The sequence below is a fragment of the Dreissena polymorpha genome, chromosome 13 (genome assembly GCF_020536995.1).
Source record: "Dreissena polymorpha isolate Duluth1 chromosome 13, UMN_Dpol_1.0, whole genome shotgun sequence".
Classification (NCBI taxonomy): Eukaryota; Metazoa; Mollusca; class Bivalvia; order Myida; family Dreissenidae; genus Dreissena; species Dreissena polymorpha.
Genome location: NC_068367.1, coordinates 44,225,971 through 44,240,943, shown reverse-complemented (window position 1 = coordinate 44,240,943; position 14,973 = coordinate 44,225,971). Strand labels below are relative to the sequence as shown.

General features: G+C 35.4%; 1 protein-coding gene across 18 annotated transcripts in view; it reads left to right on the top strand.

Moving 5' to 3' along the window:
• LOC127856622 (uncharacterized) overlaps nt 1-14,973 on the top strand; it is a 165,062-nt gene that overhangs the window by 134,015 nt on the left and 16,074 nt on the right. For all 18 annotated transcript variants that reach the window (XR_008038147.1, XR_008038146.1, XM_052392934.1 and 15 more), the window contains 4 exons: nt 11,250-11,334; nt 12,017-12,088; nt 13,494-13,592; nt 14,482-14,640. Coding sequence is in view for 16 of the 18 variants with exons in the window: in XM_052392934.1 (XP_052248894.1) it covers nt 11,250-11,334; nt 12,017-12,088; nt 13,494-13,592; nt 14,482-14,640 (415 nt within the window). In the remaining 2 variants the exon portion in view is untranslated. The remainder of the gene's footprint in view (nt 1-11,249; nt 11,335-12,016; nt 12,089-13,493; nt 13,593-14,481; nt 14,641-14,973) is intronic.

Here is a 14,973-nt window from a genome sequence, read left to right as displayed (position 1 = left end):
AATATACAACACCAGGCCCTAAAATTCAACAAAATGTTACACCCTGAAAACAACTCGTTCGAGGGCAGCACCGGATGGTTGCGCAACTTCAAACACCGCCATGGTATAAAGCAAGTAACCATCCGGGGTGAGGAGCGTTCTGCGGACACAGAAGCGGCTGAAGCGTACCCGGAAGAGCTCCGAAAAATCATTGAAGATCAAGGTTACGTTGCGTCGCAGGTATATAACTGCGACGAAACGGGACTCTACTACAAAATGCTACCCGACAAAAGCCTCGCACAGTCGAGTGACAATAAAAAAACACTCGGCTTCAAGCAAAGCAAAAACAGACTAACCGCTCTGCTATGCTGCAACGCGTCGGGTACCCACAAGCTCCAGCCCCTGATCATCGGGAAGTACGAAAAACCGCGTTGCTTCCACCATGTCAATCTAAAAACGCTACCAGTCCACTATGACTTCTCGAGTAATGCGTGGATGACGGGAGTAATATTTGAAGACTGGTTCCACAAGAAGTTTGTGCCTGAAGTGAGGAAGTATCTTCGTCAGAAGAAACTCCCACTGAAGGCGCTCCTTCTTGTGGACAACTGTGCCGCCCATCCTAAGGATCTCAAGTCGCGGGATGGGCAGATAGTCGTGTCCTTCCTGCCAAAGAATACCACATCTAAAATACAGCCATGTGACATGGGAATTATATCCACAACGAAACGAAACTACAGGCGACAACTAATCACGGCCATAATAGACAGTGACAAAAACCTGACAGACTATCTTAAGCAGGTCACAATCAAGGACGCTATGTACTTGTTCGCTACGGCATGGAGCGAAGTGTCCGCCTCCTGTATAGCAGCGTGCTGGCGGAAAGGCCTGTGTGACGCTGTCGGTGAACAAGCCGACAGCGACAGTGACTTCGATGGGTTCGATGAATCTGATATATGGGAAGCCGAACAACGAGTTGAGGACTACGAAGGTTTCAACAACCACGACATGCTCAACGCCAAGCAAGCCCTGGGACCATTGACGGAAGAAGACATCAAGACGTGGCTGACAGTGGACGACGAAGAACAAACATCAGCAGTGCTTACCGACGAACAGATAATACAAACAGTGACGGAACCTGAATCGACGAAAGAAGAAGAGGAGCAAGAAGAAGAAGAAGACGAGGAGCCCATTCCTGCTATGGCAGAAGTAGTGCGTTGCATTCAGGTGGGGTTACGCTGGGTAGAGAAATCTGCGAAAAGCACCCCAGCTGAAGTCATGCATTTTAGAAATGCACTTTACCGTGCGAGATCAGAAGCACGATCATCCTTGAAACAAAAGGAATTAACTGACTTTTTTAATTTTGAAAGACAGTGATGCGTATTTTGTTTTGAATATGTATGCTCTCGTAAATATGTGTATATATAATTGTTTTTATCTATATAAATGTTTGTTCTTGTAAATGTATTTGTATTTGTAAATTTTCATATGAACACCATATAAATAAACATGTACATATGCTTTATTAAACAATTAAATAAATCGTATTGTCCGCTGTATTTTTGTTCGGACTGCATATTCTTCTTGCTTGATATCTCGGTATGCCTGTAAATATAAAATAAAAACAAATGTAAACAAAAGTGGCATGCAGCCTATGTATTCTATAAGACTATTTGTAACGGTAAATGCGTATTTGACAATAATAATTCTTCTTTAAGCTGATTCGCGAGCCATCGTACCTGAAAGTAAAAAAATATATAATTAACATTTTGGTTTACGACAAAACTAATACAGATACGTATGTAGTTATGAAAATGTAATCTAAGAATTGGTTTGCAATTATAACGATACAAATATATAGCAGCGCCGCATATAAAATGAAAACATTGGGGAAATTTGACAAATTAATCGCGGATACGATTAAGTTAGACATTTCTCGAGTTACAAACTCTATATCACGCGCCGGATATATCGCGCTCGCGATCTTTGGACCCCACCAACCGCGATATATCGGCGTTGCAGTGTATCTAGATGATCTTAAGGCCAAGTTTGAACATGGGCCTTGCCAGGTCAAAAACTAGATCACGGGGTCACTTAGTACGTTTTACACATTGAGCATGGTGTCCGCTCTCTATTTCAAGTAGTTTAAATCCGATCTTCACCACACTTGGTCAGAAGTTGTAACTAGATGATGTGTAGGTCAAGTTTGAACATGGGCCATGCCGCGTCAAAATCTAGGTCACAGGGTCACTTAGTGTGTTTTAAATCTCACCATGTTGTCCCCTCTCTTATTCAAGTAGTTTTTATCCAATCTTCACCAAAATTGGTCAGAAGTTGTATCTTGATAATATCTAGACCAAGTTTGAATATGGGTCATGCCGGGTCAAAAACAAGGTCACAGGGTCACTTAGGGCGTTTTAAACATCACAATGTTGTCCGCTCTCTAATTCAAGTAGTTTCCATCCAATCTTCACCAAACTTGGTAAGAAGTTGTATCTAGATGATGTCTAGGTCAAGTTTGAGTATGGGTCATGCTGGGTCAAAAACTAGTTCACGGGGTATCTTAGTGCATTTTAAACCTCACCATGTTGTCCGCTCTCTAATTCAAGTAGTTTTACTTGGTCAGAAGTTGTATCTAGATGATGTCTAGGTCAAGTTTGAATGTGGGTCATGCCGGGTCAAAAACTAGGTCACGGGGTATCTTAGTGCATTTTAAACCTCACCATGTTGTCTGCTCTCTAATTCAAGTAGTTTTCATCCAATATTCACCAAACTTGGTCACAAGTTTCATCTAAATGATCTCTAGCACAAGTTTGAACATGGGTCATTCCGGGCCTAAAACTAGGTCACGGGGTCACTAAGTGCGTTTTTTAACATTCAGCATGCTGTCTGCTCTCTTATTCAAGTAGTTTACATCCGATCTTCACCAAACATGGTCAGAAGTTTTATTAAGATGATCTTAAGGCCAAGTTAGAACATGGGCCTTTCTGGGTCAAAAACTAGGTCAAGGGGTCACTTAGTGCGTTTAAAAATTGAGCATGATGTCCGCAGTTTTTTGTGAAGTAGACATGCAAAATATTATGTGTCAATGCGGCATGTGGGGGTATTTGTCACGTCTGTGACAAAGCTCTAGTTGGAGGCTGTTATGGTATTATATGGTTGTATATAGCCATTTTTACTTAGCTTCTTAGTGGGAAAGGGTTACAAATAATAATCATGTGCATTGTACAACAACAGTTTGCATGCTAACTTAAAAAATGTGAGTTTCATGGAAGAAGGATGTTGGCCAAATGCTATGTTTGCCAATACTTTCACTTGCAAGGTATTGTTAACAGCCAAATAAGGATATTAACATAAATGTAGTGAGAGTGCTCCTAAAACATTAAGGTGTTCAAAAGTACAATCTCTCAGAAAGAAGCTAGCTATAAATACAAAAAAAAACCCTCTCAGTTAAAAATTCAGACGATCAGTTTTTTTCTCTATAAATACACAATCAACAGATCTAATCTTTGAAGATAAAGTGAGACATGAAAGACAATGTTATAACATGTTATATTCCTTTCTTATCACTTTCCTATTCTTTCATGTATATTTATTACTGTATACTTTGTTATGCCTATTTTTAGACAGCACCTTGGGTAAGATGGAAACCCACTCAAGATAATCTTATTTCAGCATGTACAGTGGAAACCCTCTAAACTGGATCCTCTATATCTGAATCCTCTTTTAACCAGACAAATTGTCCGGTCCGATTTTTATGCCCCCTTTTCGAAGAAAATAGTGATCAGACTGTCCGTCTATCTGTCTGTCTGTCTTTCCGTCACACTTTGCATTTAGGTTTCGAAAAATGCTCATAACTTCTATGTCCCTTGAGATATAACCTTCATATTTGGTATGCATGTGTATATGGACAAGGCCTTTCCATACGCACACAATTTTTACCCCTGTGACCTTGACCTTAAACTAAGGGTCCGCGTTTAGGTTTCGAAATCTGCGTTTAGGTTTCGAAAAATGCTCATAACTTCTATGTCCCTTGAGATATTACACTCATATTTGATATGCATGTGTATATGGACAAGGCCTTGCCATGCGCACACAATTTTTAACCCCTGTGACCTTGACCTTGAACTAAGGGTCCGCGTTTAGGTTTCGAAATCTGCGTTTAGGTTTCGAAAAATGCTCATAACTTTTATGTCCCTTGAGATATTACCTTCATATTTGATATGCATGTGTATATGGACAAGGCCTTGCCATGCGCACACAATTTTTAACCCCTGTGACCTTGACCTTGAACTAAGGGTCCGCGTTTAGAGGTTTCGAAATCTGCGTTTAGGTTTTGAAAAAATGCTCATAACTTCTATGTCCCTTGAGATATAACCTTCATATTTGGTATGCATGTGTATATAAACAAGGCCTCTCCATACGCACACAAATTTTTTCCCCTGTGACCTTGATGTTAGGGTCTGTGTTTAGGTTTCGAAATCTGCGTTTAGGTTTCGAAAAATGCTCATAACTTTTATGTCCCTTGAGATATAACCTTCATATTTGGTATGCATGTGTATATAACTAGGCCTTTCCATACGCACACACATTTTTACCCCTGTGACCTTGACCTTGAAGTTAGGGTCCGTGTTTAGGTTTCAAAATCTGCGTTTAGGCTTCGAAAAATGCTCATAACTTCTATGTCCCTTGAGATATAACCTTCATATTTGGTGTGCATGTGTATACAGACAAGGCCTTTCCATACGCACACAAATTTTGACCCCTGTGACCTTGACCTTGAACTTAGGGTACGCATTTAGGTTTCAAAATCTGTGTTTAGGTTTCGAAAAAAGCTCATAACTTCTATCAAGCGTTTATAGGGGGCATAAGTCATACATGCCATAATTATTCAGACCAATTCCGGGACAATGAGTTAAATTGTCCGGGACTTTTGCCGATTTTCCGGGACATGTATAAAATGTAGCGATATTTATAGACATATGCATTTTTGATACGTTTTTTTTTCTTGTTTCGCATCGTTAATTGCAAAAGTTTGAAAGCCTATCCGAAATACACTTGATCTATTACCGTCAAATTAAACATTACTACTTCCGTTACTAGATACAAGCCACGTGTTTTCAGTGTAAGCATTCTAAACATAGATTGTGACGTCACTGCGTTATTGTAAGACCGGTGTGTAACGCGTAGTTGTTGATACGCCTTTATTTATTTCTAACATTTATATAATAAAAAATACAACAATACAGTATTGTTAGATTGTCAACACAAATCAATTCACAATACATACAACCAATCACAATAAAACAAATACAACAAAACAGTACCGGTAGATCGTCAACTTAAAATCCGGACAGTCACACATTAGTTACACACTTGTTTTACTCAACTTCTTTGTTGGTTAAACGTGCGAACATTAACTGCTTTTAATTTTTTACTCAGCGATGTTGGACTTCATATGTGTGAACAACTATCCTTTGCCCTTACGCAGTGGGAAATAATGACGTAGTAGATTAAAGTTAACAACCATATTAAACAATGCCGCCTTTTCGGTTTAACCGCTAACGTGAGACAATCGCTATGATAACAGGACCCCTGTTAAGGTTCATGGGGGGGATAAATTTCATTAAAACTTCTCTTTGGTTTTTCTTCATTGAATTTGGTACAATATGGTCAAACTATATATCATTTTAAAGCTTAAGACGGATAGAATAACATAAACACATTTTTGACATTCAATATTTGTGTGCTTTATTCATATTTTGGTTTAAAACCAATACATTTTTACACTAATTTACAAAATCTCAATCTAAAGTTAGGAAGGATATGCACTACCTTAAGTTGAATAAATACAAAGCTATATACATATACAAGGTCAAGTTAGCAACATTTCACAGAAAATAATTGCCATAAAACAACAAATGAGTTTTTATTCAACTGCCTTTTTTGGATAAATATCCTAAACAAAGTTCTAAAAATAACTAAAACGTAACTACTTTTTAAAAATCCAGGTACGGTGGATAATAAGAGTCACAATTATATTTCAAAGGCTTAACAATTTTGTTATTTACCTCTCAACCAAATTGCAAATTTTACACCATCTCAAATTGAAATACATTGCAGACGACATATAAAATTGTAAAGAAATAAAGAAATTGGCAAAACTATTGATTTTATAGTTCGATTCCTTCTACCCATTTTGAAAGCGTGGCCATCGCTGTGATCCGTAGAAAAACGTGCAAAACAAATCGGTCGAAACCACGTGCAGTGGTGAGAAAACCGGGTATGTGTATACACATACCTGAGAAAACACATGTACTTATTTTGACAATTATGTGGTACTAGTAAAACAACTATTAACATTAATCAGCAAGAGATCGCACTAAATAACAGAAATGACCACGCAGAGATATCATCACTTACCCTATTGCAAATATTTTCCAGCTGAAAATTGTCCCCCACACGACTTTTTTAGTTTATTTGTTTTGTTTTTCTGGAGCCGAAGTGCATCTTACAGAATATCCATCCAACTTCCGTTGTTTTCACTTTCGTTATTAAAAACTCCGTTTAAAAGAATTATTTCTACTTTTAGATTGTTAAAGCGATGTATTATTATATATTATTGATAGAATTGTATACCGTGATGAATTGAACGGAGTTATGTATCGATCTTTCTGTCAGTCTGTAAGCGTACTATTTTATGCGCAATAATATAAGTACAGTGATTCGACAACGATTGTAAACATTGGTGAAATGCTTCTTACATAGTTATTCTTTTGAGTGTTTATGAGGTCTGATCGTGCAGTTTGCAAACATCAAAGGAAAGATTACAATCCAATGCATTTGTCATCGTCAACCGTTTGGAATGTCAATTAGGCGATGAGTGAGTTTTTAGCATGTTTCTTTCTATTTTATTAATTTAAAAATGGCTGCCCCCATGGTGATGAAATGACATGTGTTCGAGTTTTGATATTTTTAGATATGTAAACTTTTTTTACTATTTAAGCGTAACTTGCCCTCGTCAATGTCGATATTATTCACTAGTTATATAATTTTCCGCCGAAATACGTGGAATAAACATGATTCAGATTTTTGAAAATAATGTATATTTTAGTGTTAAAATCGCTTTGTAATTTGATTGATTTTGTGGATGTTATGATACGTTGATGTACAAAATTGGTAGCAGTTTGAAGGAAAAACATCCTTTCAAGCATATATGTATACATTTTCAATGTGGCACTCTTCCTTTAGTCAAATTTGAGTTCAATGCTAGGGGTCCCACATTTTTCAAAATGAAGCCTCTACATGAACCTTAATTGATCGATTTTGACACGTAGCGTAGACTGCCTATTCGGGTAGGCATTGTCATGGAGACGCTGCAGATATACACAGATTCGAGGTGCAGTTAAGCCTTAGATAAGGTACATGTATATATGGATTTTGTAAATACCGGGACATTTGACAGATTTCCGGGACAGCGGGACAAGTTCTTCATTTCCGGGACTGTCCCGGACAATCCGGGACGTATGGCATGTATGCATAAGTTATCCTATGGTGACAGCTCTTGTTTTTACCTAAATGCGTCGAATATCTCCTCAATACCAGAATCCCCTCAATTCCAAATACCGGTCATTCTTTGGATCAAAATTGGGTCATTCCATATGAAATTGTACCTCTCTAAACCAGTTAGGACAGGTTAATTGCACCTCAGAGTCCTAGAGTCAAAAACTTGTTAATAGTGGATTAAAGACGTGTGAAATTAATTAAGGTGGTGGAAAATTGTGCAAACTGTAAAAATCACAAAACAATTTAAGAGAATTGGCCTGCTAGCTAGCTGTGATGTACATATCGATCAATAGAAGTGATTATACTTATTATAATTATTGACAACAAACAATATAAGGGTTCTTTAGTGTGTTTTGTTTGCTCGAAAAGGATATTTATTGTACAAGTGACTGCATGGTAATCAAGAATCATTAGGGCTTCTTTGCTCAATGATTGAATTACATAAACCAGCTGTCGTTTAGTCATTCTTAGGCCTTCTAGTTGTGTCTTATAGTCACACTGTAATTTTAACCTTCAAGTTGTGTCTTGTAGTCACACTTGGTCAGCCTATTTGTGACTTGTAGTCACGATAGTTCAAATAAGGTTAAAACCCAAAAGAAGTGTCCTTAAGTATGACAGGTGACCGGTAGCTGCGGGATCGAACAGCCAGAGTGCAGAAATATCCTTTACGTATCCTTTTAGTTAATGAAAAACAGTGTCTTTATGTTGCCAAATATTTGCTCATATTATCATTATAATGTCTTAACTCTAGTTATATCAATTTATTACATAATATTTTTCTTTTACTGTGTTTTAATAGTGTAGCCGGTATTGTTTTATTGCTTAAGTTCCTTACAGCAATATTATTTATATCACACATTTTTAGACCATTAATCCTGTAATTAATGCTGCATAATATTATCAATATCTCTTATTCTTTATCGATTTTACGTACGTATATATGTTTTGTACAACGCCATTGAATATAATTATATAAATAGGCGTTTCATCAAATTAGCAAGTTTCAAGTTTTAGTTTCAAGTTAGTTTTGTTTGTGATGTAGGAAGCCGTGCTAAATTTTAATAAGCTTAATGCTATTTAATTTTGAATTGTTTATGACAATTGCTAATTTAGTGTCATATAAAATGGTGATTTGCAGTTCTTGAAGCAGTTGCATATAGATATTCATTAAGATTTTCAAATGGGCAATTAAGATAACTAAGACTGAAAATGCCCAAACACTGTGCACTGTTTGATCTATGTTGTTACTGATATTAATTGCTTTCCAATCAACAGATCAAGTGACATGTGTTCTTATGTGATGCAATATTAATGAATGTTTTATGCTTCGACGCGTACGCTGTTTTAGGAGGTGCTGTGAGAGTGATACACTGGAGAGAAAACAATATGGATAAAGTCAGAGTTTATTCAGCAATATGTATCATTGTTATATATAATCAGTACACAGAATCAACATAAATCAAAATGTATTCAATTTCTAGTAATTTAACATTTTCTCGCAATATTTATACATTTAGGGAAAATTAGCTTTTATGGTGAGAACTCACTTTGCTGTGAAAAGTAACTTTATAAAACAATATCTGATATGTAAAATTTCTAAATTATTACAGATACAATAATTGCACACACAGCATTTTTTTTGCTAATATAGAACAAAACATTAGTATATTTTTATGTAGATAATATTTTTGAAAATATTAAAATTACTGTATAGTCTATTTGCAATACAAGTAATTAATCTTAATATAAACTTTAAATAACATGAACAAGTATTCATAAAAGGAGTTACATTAATGAACAGTGAAAATGAAACGTGACAAGTCATGGAGATTTGCTTGTGATTACCGACAACTAAATAAAGTAACAGTTCCAATGTCACACCCACTGCCTAGGATAGAAGATGTTTTTGATGCTCTTGGTGACTCTAAAGCAACCATATTCTCCACCCTTGATTTGAACTGTGCTTTTTTTCAAATTGCATTAAATCCTGAAACCAAAAATGTTATATTTCCAATTGTTAATTTTGTTAATTAACTTACAAATAAATATGCACTGAAATTTCTTTCCATAAGTATAACATTGTCAAATAGAAAAGCAAGCATTTAACACTTACAATAATGATAAAAATGTTACTTTATTTCAAACAACAATAATACAAAATGTCTTACCTGGAGAGAAAACAATGGCCATAAAGTCAGAGTTTATTCAGCAATATGTATCATTGCCTCTTGAATTTTGGGCTGCCTTTTATACCAAGTTTTCTCCCAGATTTAAAATGACACTATGACATGAAGTGACAATTGTGCCTTTTTACGAACATAAACATATACATAAATATTTGCCAAAGGGAAATTTGGCAGAAGACAATGTTTATGTACTATTGTTGAAAACATATTGTGGTAATAAAAATGACAATTCAAGGATTTGGTCAGTTTTCAACTGGCCTAAGGTGAATACTTATGGTACAATGGGCAATATTTAAACAAAGGCCTTTATTTGTAAATTACCCTACTAGTCTGGGAATGACAATGCAAAATTACCCAACAAAATAAAATTAGTTGTAACAATCTTTAATTACCAAACAATGTAAAATATGCAAGTAAATTCTATTGTTTTATTGGAAAATAATATTTTCAATTTTATAATAATTTCATTAAATCATATTTTATGTTATATATAAAATGTATTAATAAAGTATTAAAATTTGCTGAAAGCATGTGTTTTTATGCCGCAGGTAGGGTGGCATATAGCAGTTAAAACTGTTCGTCAGTCCGTCTGTCTGTCTGTCAGTCAGTCCGTCCATCCATCCAAAAACTTTAACATTGCTCATAACTTTTGCAATATTGAAGATAGAAACTTGATATTTGGCATGCATGTGTACCTCATGGAGCTGCACATTTTGAGTGGTGTAAGGTCTAGGTCATCCTTCAAGGTCAAAGGTCAAATATATGGCTTCAAAGCGGCGCAGTAGGGGGCATTGTATATCTGACAAAAACATCTCTTGTTCTTCATTAGGTTATGTAATTGACTTTCTGAAAGTAAAATAGTAAATTACCCCCTCTAAACTTGATTCCTCTTTTAACCGGAATTTCCTCTCGGTTCCTGGGAATGTCCGATTGAGAGGGGTTCCACTGTATGTGTGTTTGTGCTTTTTGCGTGTGTGCTTGTCAGCACATGCATGTCCCTATAATTAAATGAACAGTTGCTCACATTTTTCATAAAGAAAGTTGATACATTTGTGCCCAATCATTCTTGAATTCATATGAAAGATGCAATTAATGTGTATGCTTATATTAGCCAACACTGCCCATTAACAAGCTTCTGTCACATGTCATAGTTTTAATTGCCATGACCTTGTTATTTGCACGGCATGGGCCCATTTTTTCAGAGGATATTTATTTTTGGTAGTGGTGGCTTGATAGTTATCACCAATTACATTTATAATTATACAAAAGCATATGTGGCCGTTAAATTTATCTCTATTTGTTGTCTGTTTTACCAGATATTACCTACAAAGTATAGAATATAATTGAATTTCACCAGGATAGTGTAATTATTATTTTTCTTTAAAATACAACTATAGGTCTTAAAAGCACAAGAAAAATCATCAACCTTGTCACATTTTACACTTAAATATGACATAGAGTAAGATCATCCTAAGCAGCTTTGTGCCTCGGGCCCCTGTTAAGTTGTGTTTATCTTTGCAGGGAGAAGGCAAAGAAGAAGAAGATACAGGACAAGGTGAAGAAGGATTACATCAAAAACCTGCATGCTGTCAGTGCGTTCCTCAAGGTAGGGGATTTCAGCTTCTTGTTTACCCTTTCTAGTTGAGAAACAAAGTGAAAATGGCTATATGCAACCAGCTTAAAAACAGAACAGCTTGCGAGTAATTCATCAGGCAGCTATAGTCTGTTCAGGTTTTATGCTGTTTGTTGCTAATCAGTATATTAGGTTGGTAATCAAGCCTGTAAAACTAGTAAGAAAGATCTCTCAATTTAATAGGATTTCTAAGGGACTACAAACATGTCAAAGTGAGTTTCTGAGTGCTGAGGGTTAAATCAATGGGAGTCCTTTGTTTTTTACCTCCCCTGAATACTCGCCACACAATCAGAGTGGTCATCAGCTTGAGGTGTTGGAAAAGCATAGGGTTATGTTATGAGTGTACATTTTGATACATGCTTTTTAAAGCACTATTAAAATATTGTATAGCTCCTGTATAGCTTCCAAAAGGGGGGGGGGGAGTATACACAAATGATTTATAAATTGGGAAAGCTTTCCCCCCCAAAAAAACAACAAATAAAAACCAAAAAAAACCAAAAAAACAAAACACACACTAGTCAGTATGAAATATTATAGATTTGCTCGTTATAACCTTTTATTTCAAATACATTTTAAAGCCTAACTAAATCTCATGTTAATATGTAATGGTGGAAGTATTAAAGTGCATTTATTTTATTTCCATGATTCTTTTCAGGTGTTAAAGAAGCACAATAAGAACAACGATGACAAAATCGACAAGGCTGAACTAACCAACGCACTAAATGATGTATGTTAGTTTTATGAAGTTGTTGTAAATCAAGAAAAAAAGGACCTTTTTTATTCACAGTTAAATATTTTAAACTTAATTACACTACCTGCTGTCCTAATATGCAATTATGTCCATAGGTTTGTAAATCAGTTGCATGGTCGTTCTGTAGACCATTTTTTTTTTTATTTAGAAGACCAATACCATTTTTAACCAGGTTTTTCGAAGGAAAAAAATGGTTTTTTGATTGGCGAATGTGGGCGGGCGGGCTGGCGGGCGATCGGAACAAGCTTGTCCGGGTCATAACTTTGTCGTTCTTTGTGAGATTTTAAAATTACTTGGTGCATTTGTTTACCATCATTAGACGGTGTGTCGCACGAAAGAATAACGTCATTATCTCCAATGCCAAGGTCACACTTTGAGTTCAAAGGTAAAAAATGGCCATAAATGAGCTTGTCCGGGCCATAACTATGTCATTCATTGTGAGATTTAAAAATCATTATAGGCACATTTGTTCGACATCATTGAACAGTGTGTCACGCAAAAGAAATATGTAGATATCTCCAAGGTCAAGGTCGCCACAACTAAAAATAGATTGAATTTGAAACAAGAGGGGTAACTATGAACAATCAGTAACAATGCACATTTTGAGTTGTCTCCCTTTATCAGAATTTTTTTTCAAATTGAAATAAACGTCGCCACAAGTAAAAATAGGTTTAATTTGACACAAGGGGGGGTAAAAATTCACATTTTGAATTGTCTCCCTTTATCCAACATTTTTTTGTTTTCAAATTGAAACCTGGTTTTGTGACAATTTTGTCCCTTGTATATGCTGCTGTAACAGTGATTTAAGAAGAAAAAAAATAATTGTATATTATTTTACAAACCCATCTGTTTATAGATTCCTTGAGTTATAACTTTATGTGACAAATCATTTATACTTAAATGACTATTGTATGTTTTATATTACTATGTTGTTTTGTACCTTTTTTAGTTACAGAAAAATAATTTGTATATTTGAGTATGAATACAATGTAGTGTTGTATGAGTTTGAATAAAATGTCTGTCTGTCCTATAAATTGTGAGGTCATCAGGTCAAGGTCACATGGTGTTATAACAATAAATTACATAAGTACAATAATACTGTTAATAATCATAATTATATTTACTTTAGCAGATAAAGCACTATCTGAATTCCCTAATTATTTGAGTCACGTTCTGTGAAAAGTGGGTTTAAGCATGCGCGTATAGTGTTGACCACACAGGTGTACCAGGGACTTAACTTTCCGTTTTAAATGGAATTTCTTAAAGAAAAGTGCAAACTGAACAGGCTAATCTGGGACAACACTTTATAGGCATATGCATTATGTCCATGTTTGCCAGAACAAGGCTAACTTGATACATTATTGCCACTTTTCTTGTTCAGAAAAACGAGTTCCCGACCCGCTATGCGGTGCGTCTGTTTGGCAGGGATGTGACCGTAGATCAGGCGATGGAGGCACTGGATGAAGATAAAAATGGGGAGGTAACTGTGTAAACTGTGGAAATCAACATTAGTTTGAAACAAGGTCATTGAGGCTGGGCAGAAAAAAAAAAGAATTATTACTACAAATTTAATTTGTTTAACATTATTTTTACCATGTTACCTTCTTAACTTTCCGGTATGCCTTTATCATCGCCATGAAGATTGCTGCAGTTTTTATTCTTCTCATGTTTTCTTGCCCTTCTCATGAATGATTTTTATGTATGGCTTGTATGTGTGCCTTCATGCATGCTTTTAGCGTTTAAGTATGCTGGTTATAATTAATATAATATACTGGGAAATTGTCTTTAATAAATTATTCAAAATTATTACTTAGTATTGTTTTTTCCCTATCAAAATGATGACTGAACAGGTTGATTGATTGGACACTATATAGGTGTTGCTAGGGAGCCCTCATTTAATCAGAAACTTTATGAGGAAATATGTGATATTTGAGGTATCAATTCTAAATTTTGTTGGAAAGACATACAAATCAAAGTGAAATGTTTTATTGGTGTTGAAATTGTGTTTATTTAGGATAAAAAGTTAATTTAGCTTAAAAGTGGCTGAACAACACTGGACAAGAGACCATAATGTTATTAGAATAGTATAGGATTGAAGATATTTCCAGTGCAGACCAGGTCAGGTTTGACCTGCTATTTTTGTTAACGTGAGATTGTGTTATAAGTGTAGCATAAAGTTGAAGATATTCTCTGACTTGGTATTTGTTGCAGATCTATCAAAATAAGATTGTATTATAAGTGTAGTATAAAGTACTGTTTAAGATATTGACTGCATGCCCTGTTATTTTTTAAAAGATCTATTAGCATGAGATTGTGTTATAAGTGTATTATTAAGTTGAAAATATTACCTGACCTGTTACTGTTTGCAGATTTATTTCCATGAGATTGTGCGCTTCATAGAGCGAAACGGCGTGTCCCTGCAGTCTCGTTTTCTTGGTTACCAAAGGAAGGAGATTAAAGGCCTGTTCTCATTCTTCGACACTCTTCAGTCTGCCTTGCTTACAAACGTGAAACGCATCTTTGTGGAGGTGAATTTTTTATCATCCCATTATTACACCTATAGTGATAGTAATACATGTAGTTACTTAATCGTTTATAGCAGCAATCTTAAAACTGGTTTATCCTTTGGCTTGTTTTCAAGTACAATATTTTTAATCAATTTTGAAAATGTTTGAATGTGGCTTCTGAAACAGTGTGCAATTGCTTAAATTTTTTATAAAAATAGCAACTTTTACGGCCTTCATGTGTCCTATACTTTTTTGCTTCTCTGAGCACATTGTGAGCTTTTTTGTGCTCCCTTTCGGTCCGTTGTTCATCGTGAACATTTTTAGCAAATTTTAGGCAATATTTATTGCTTAATC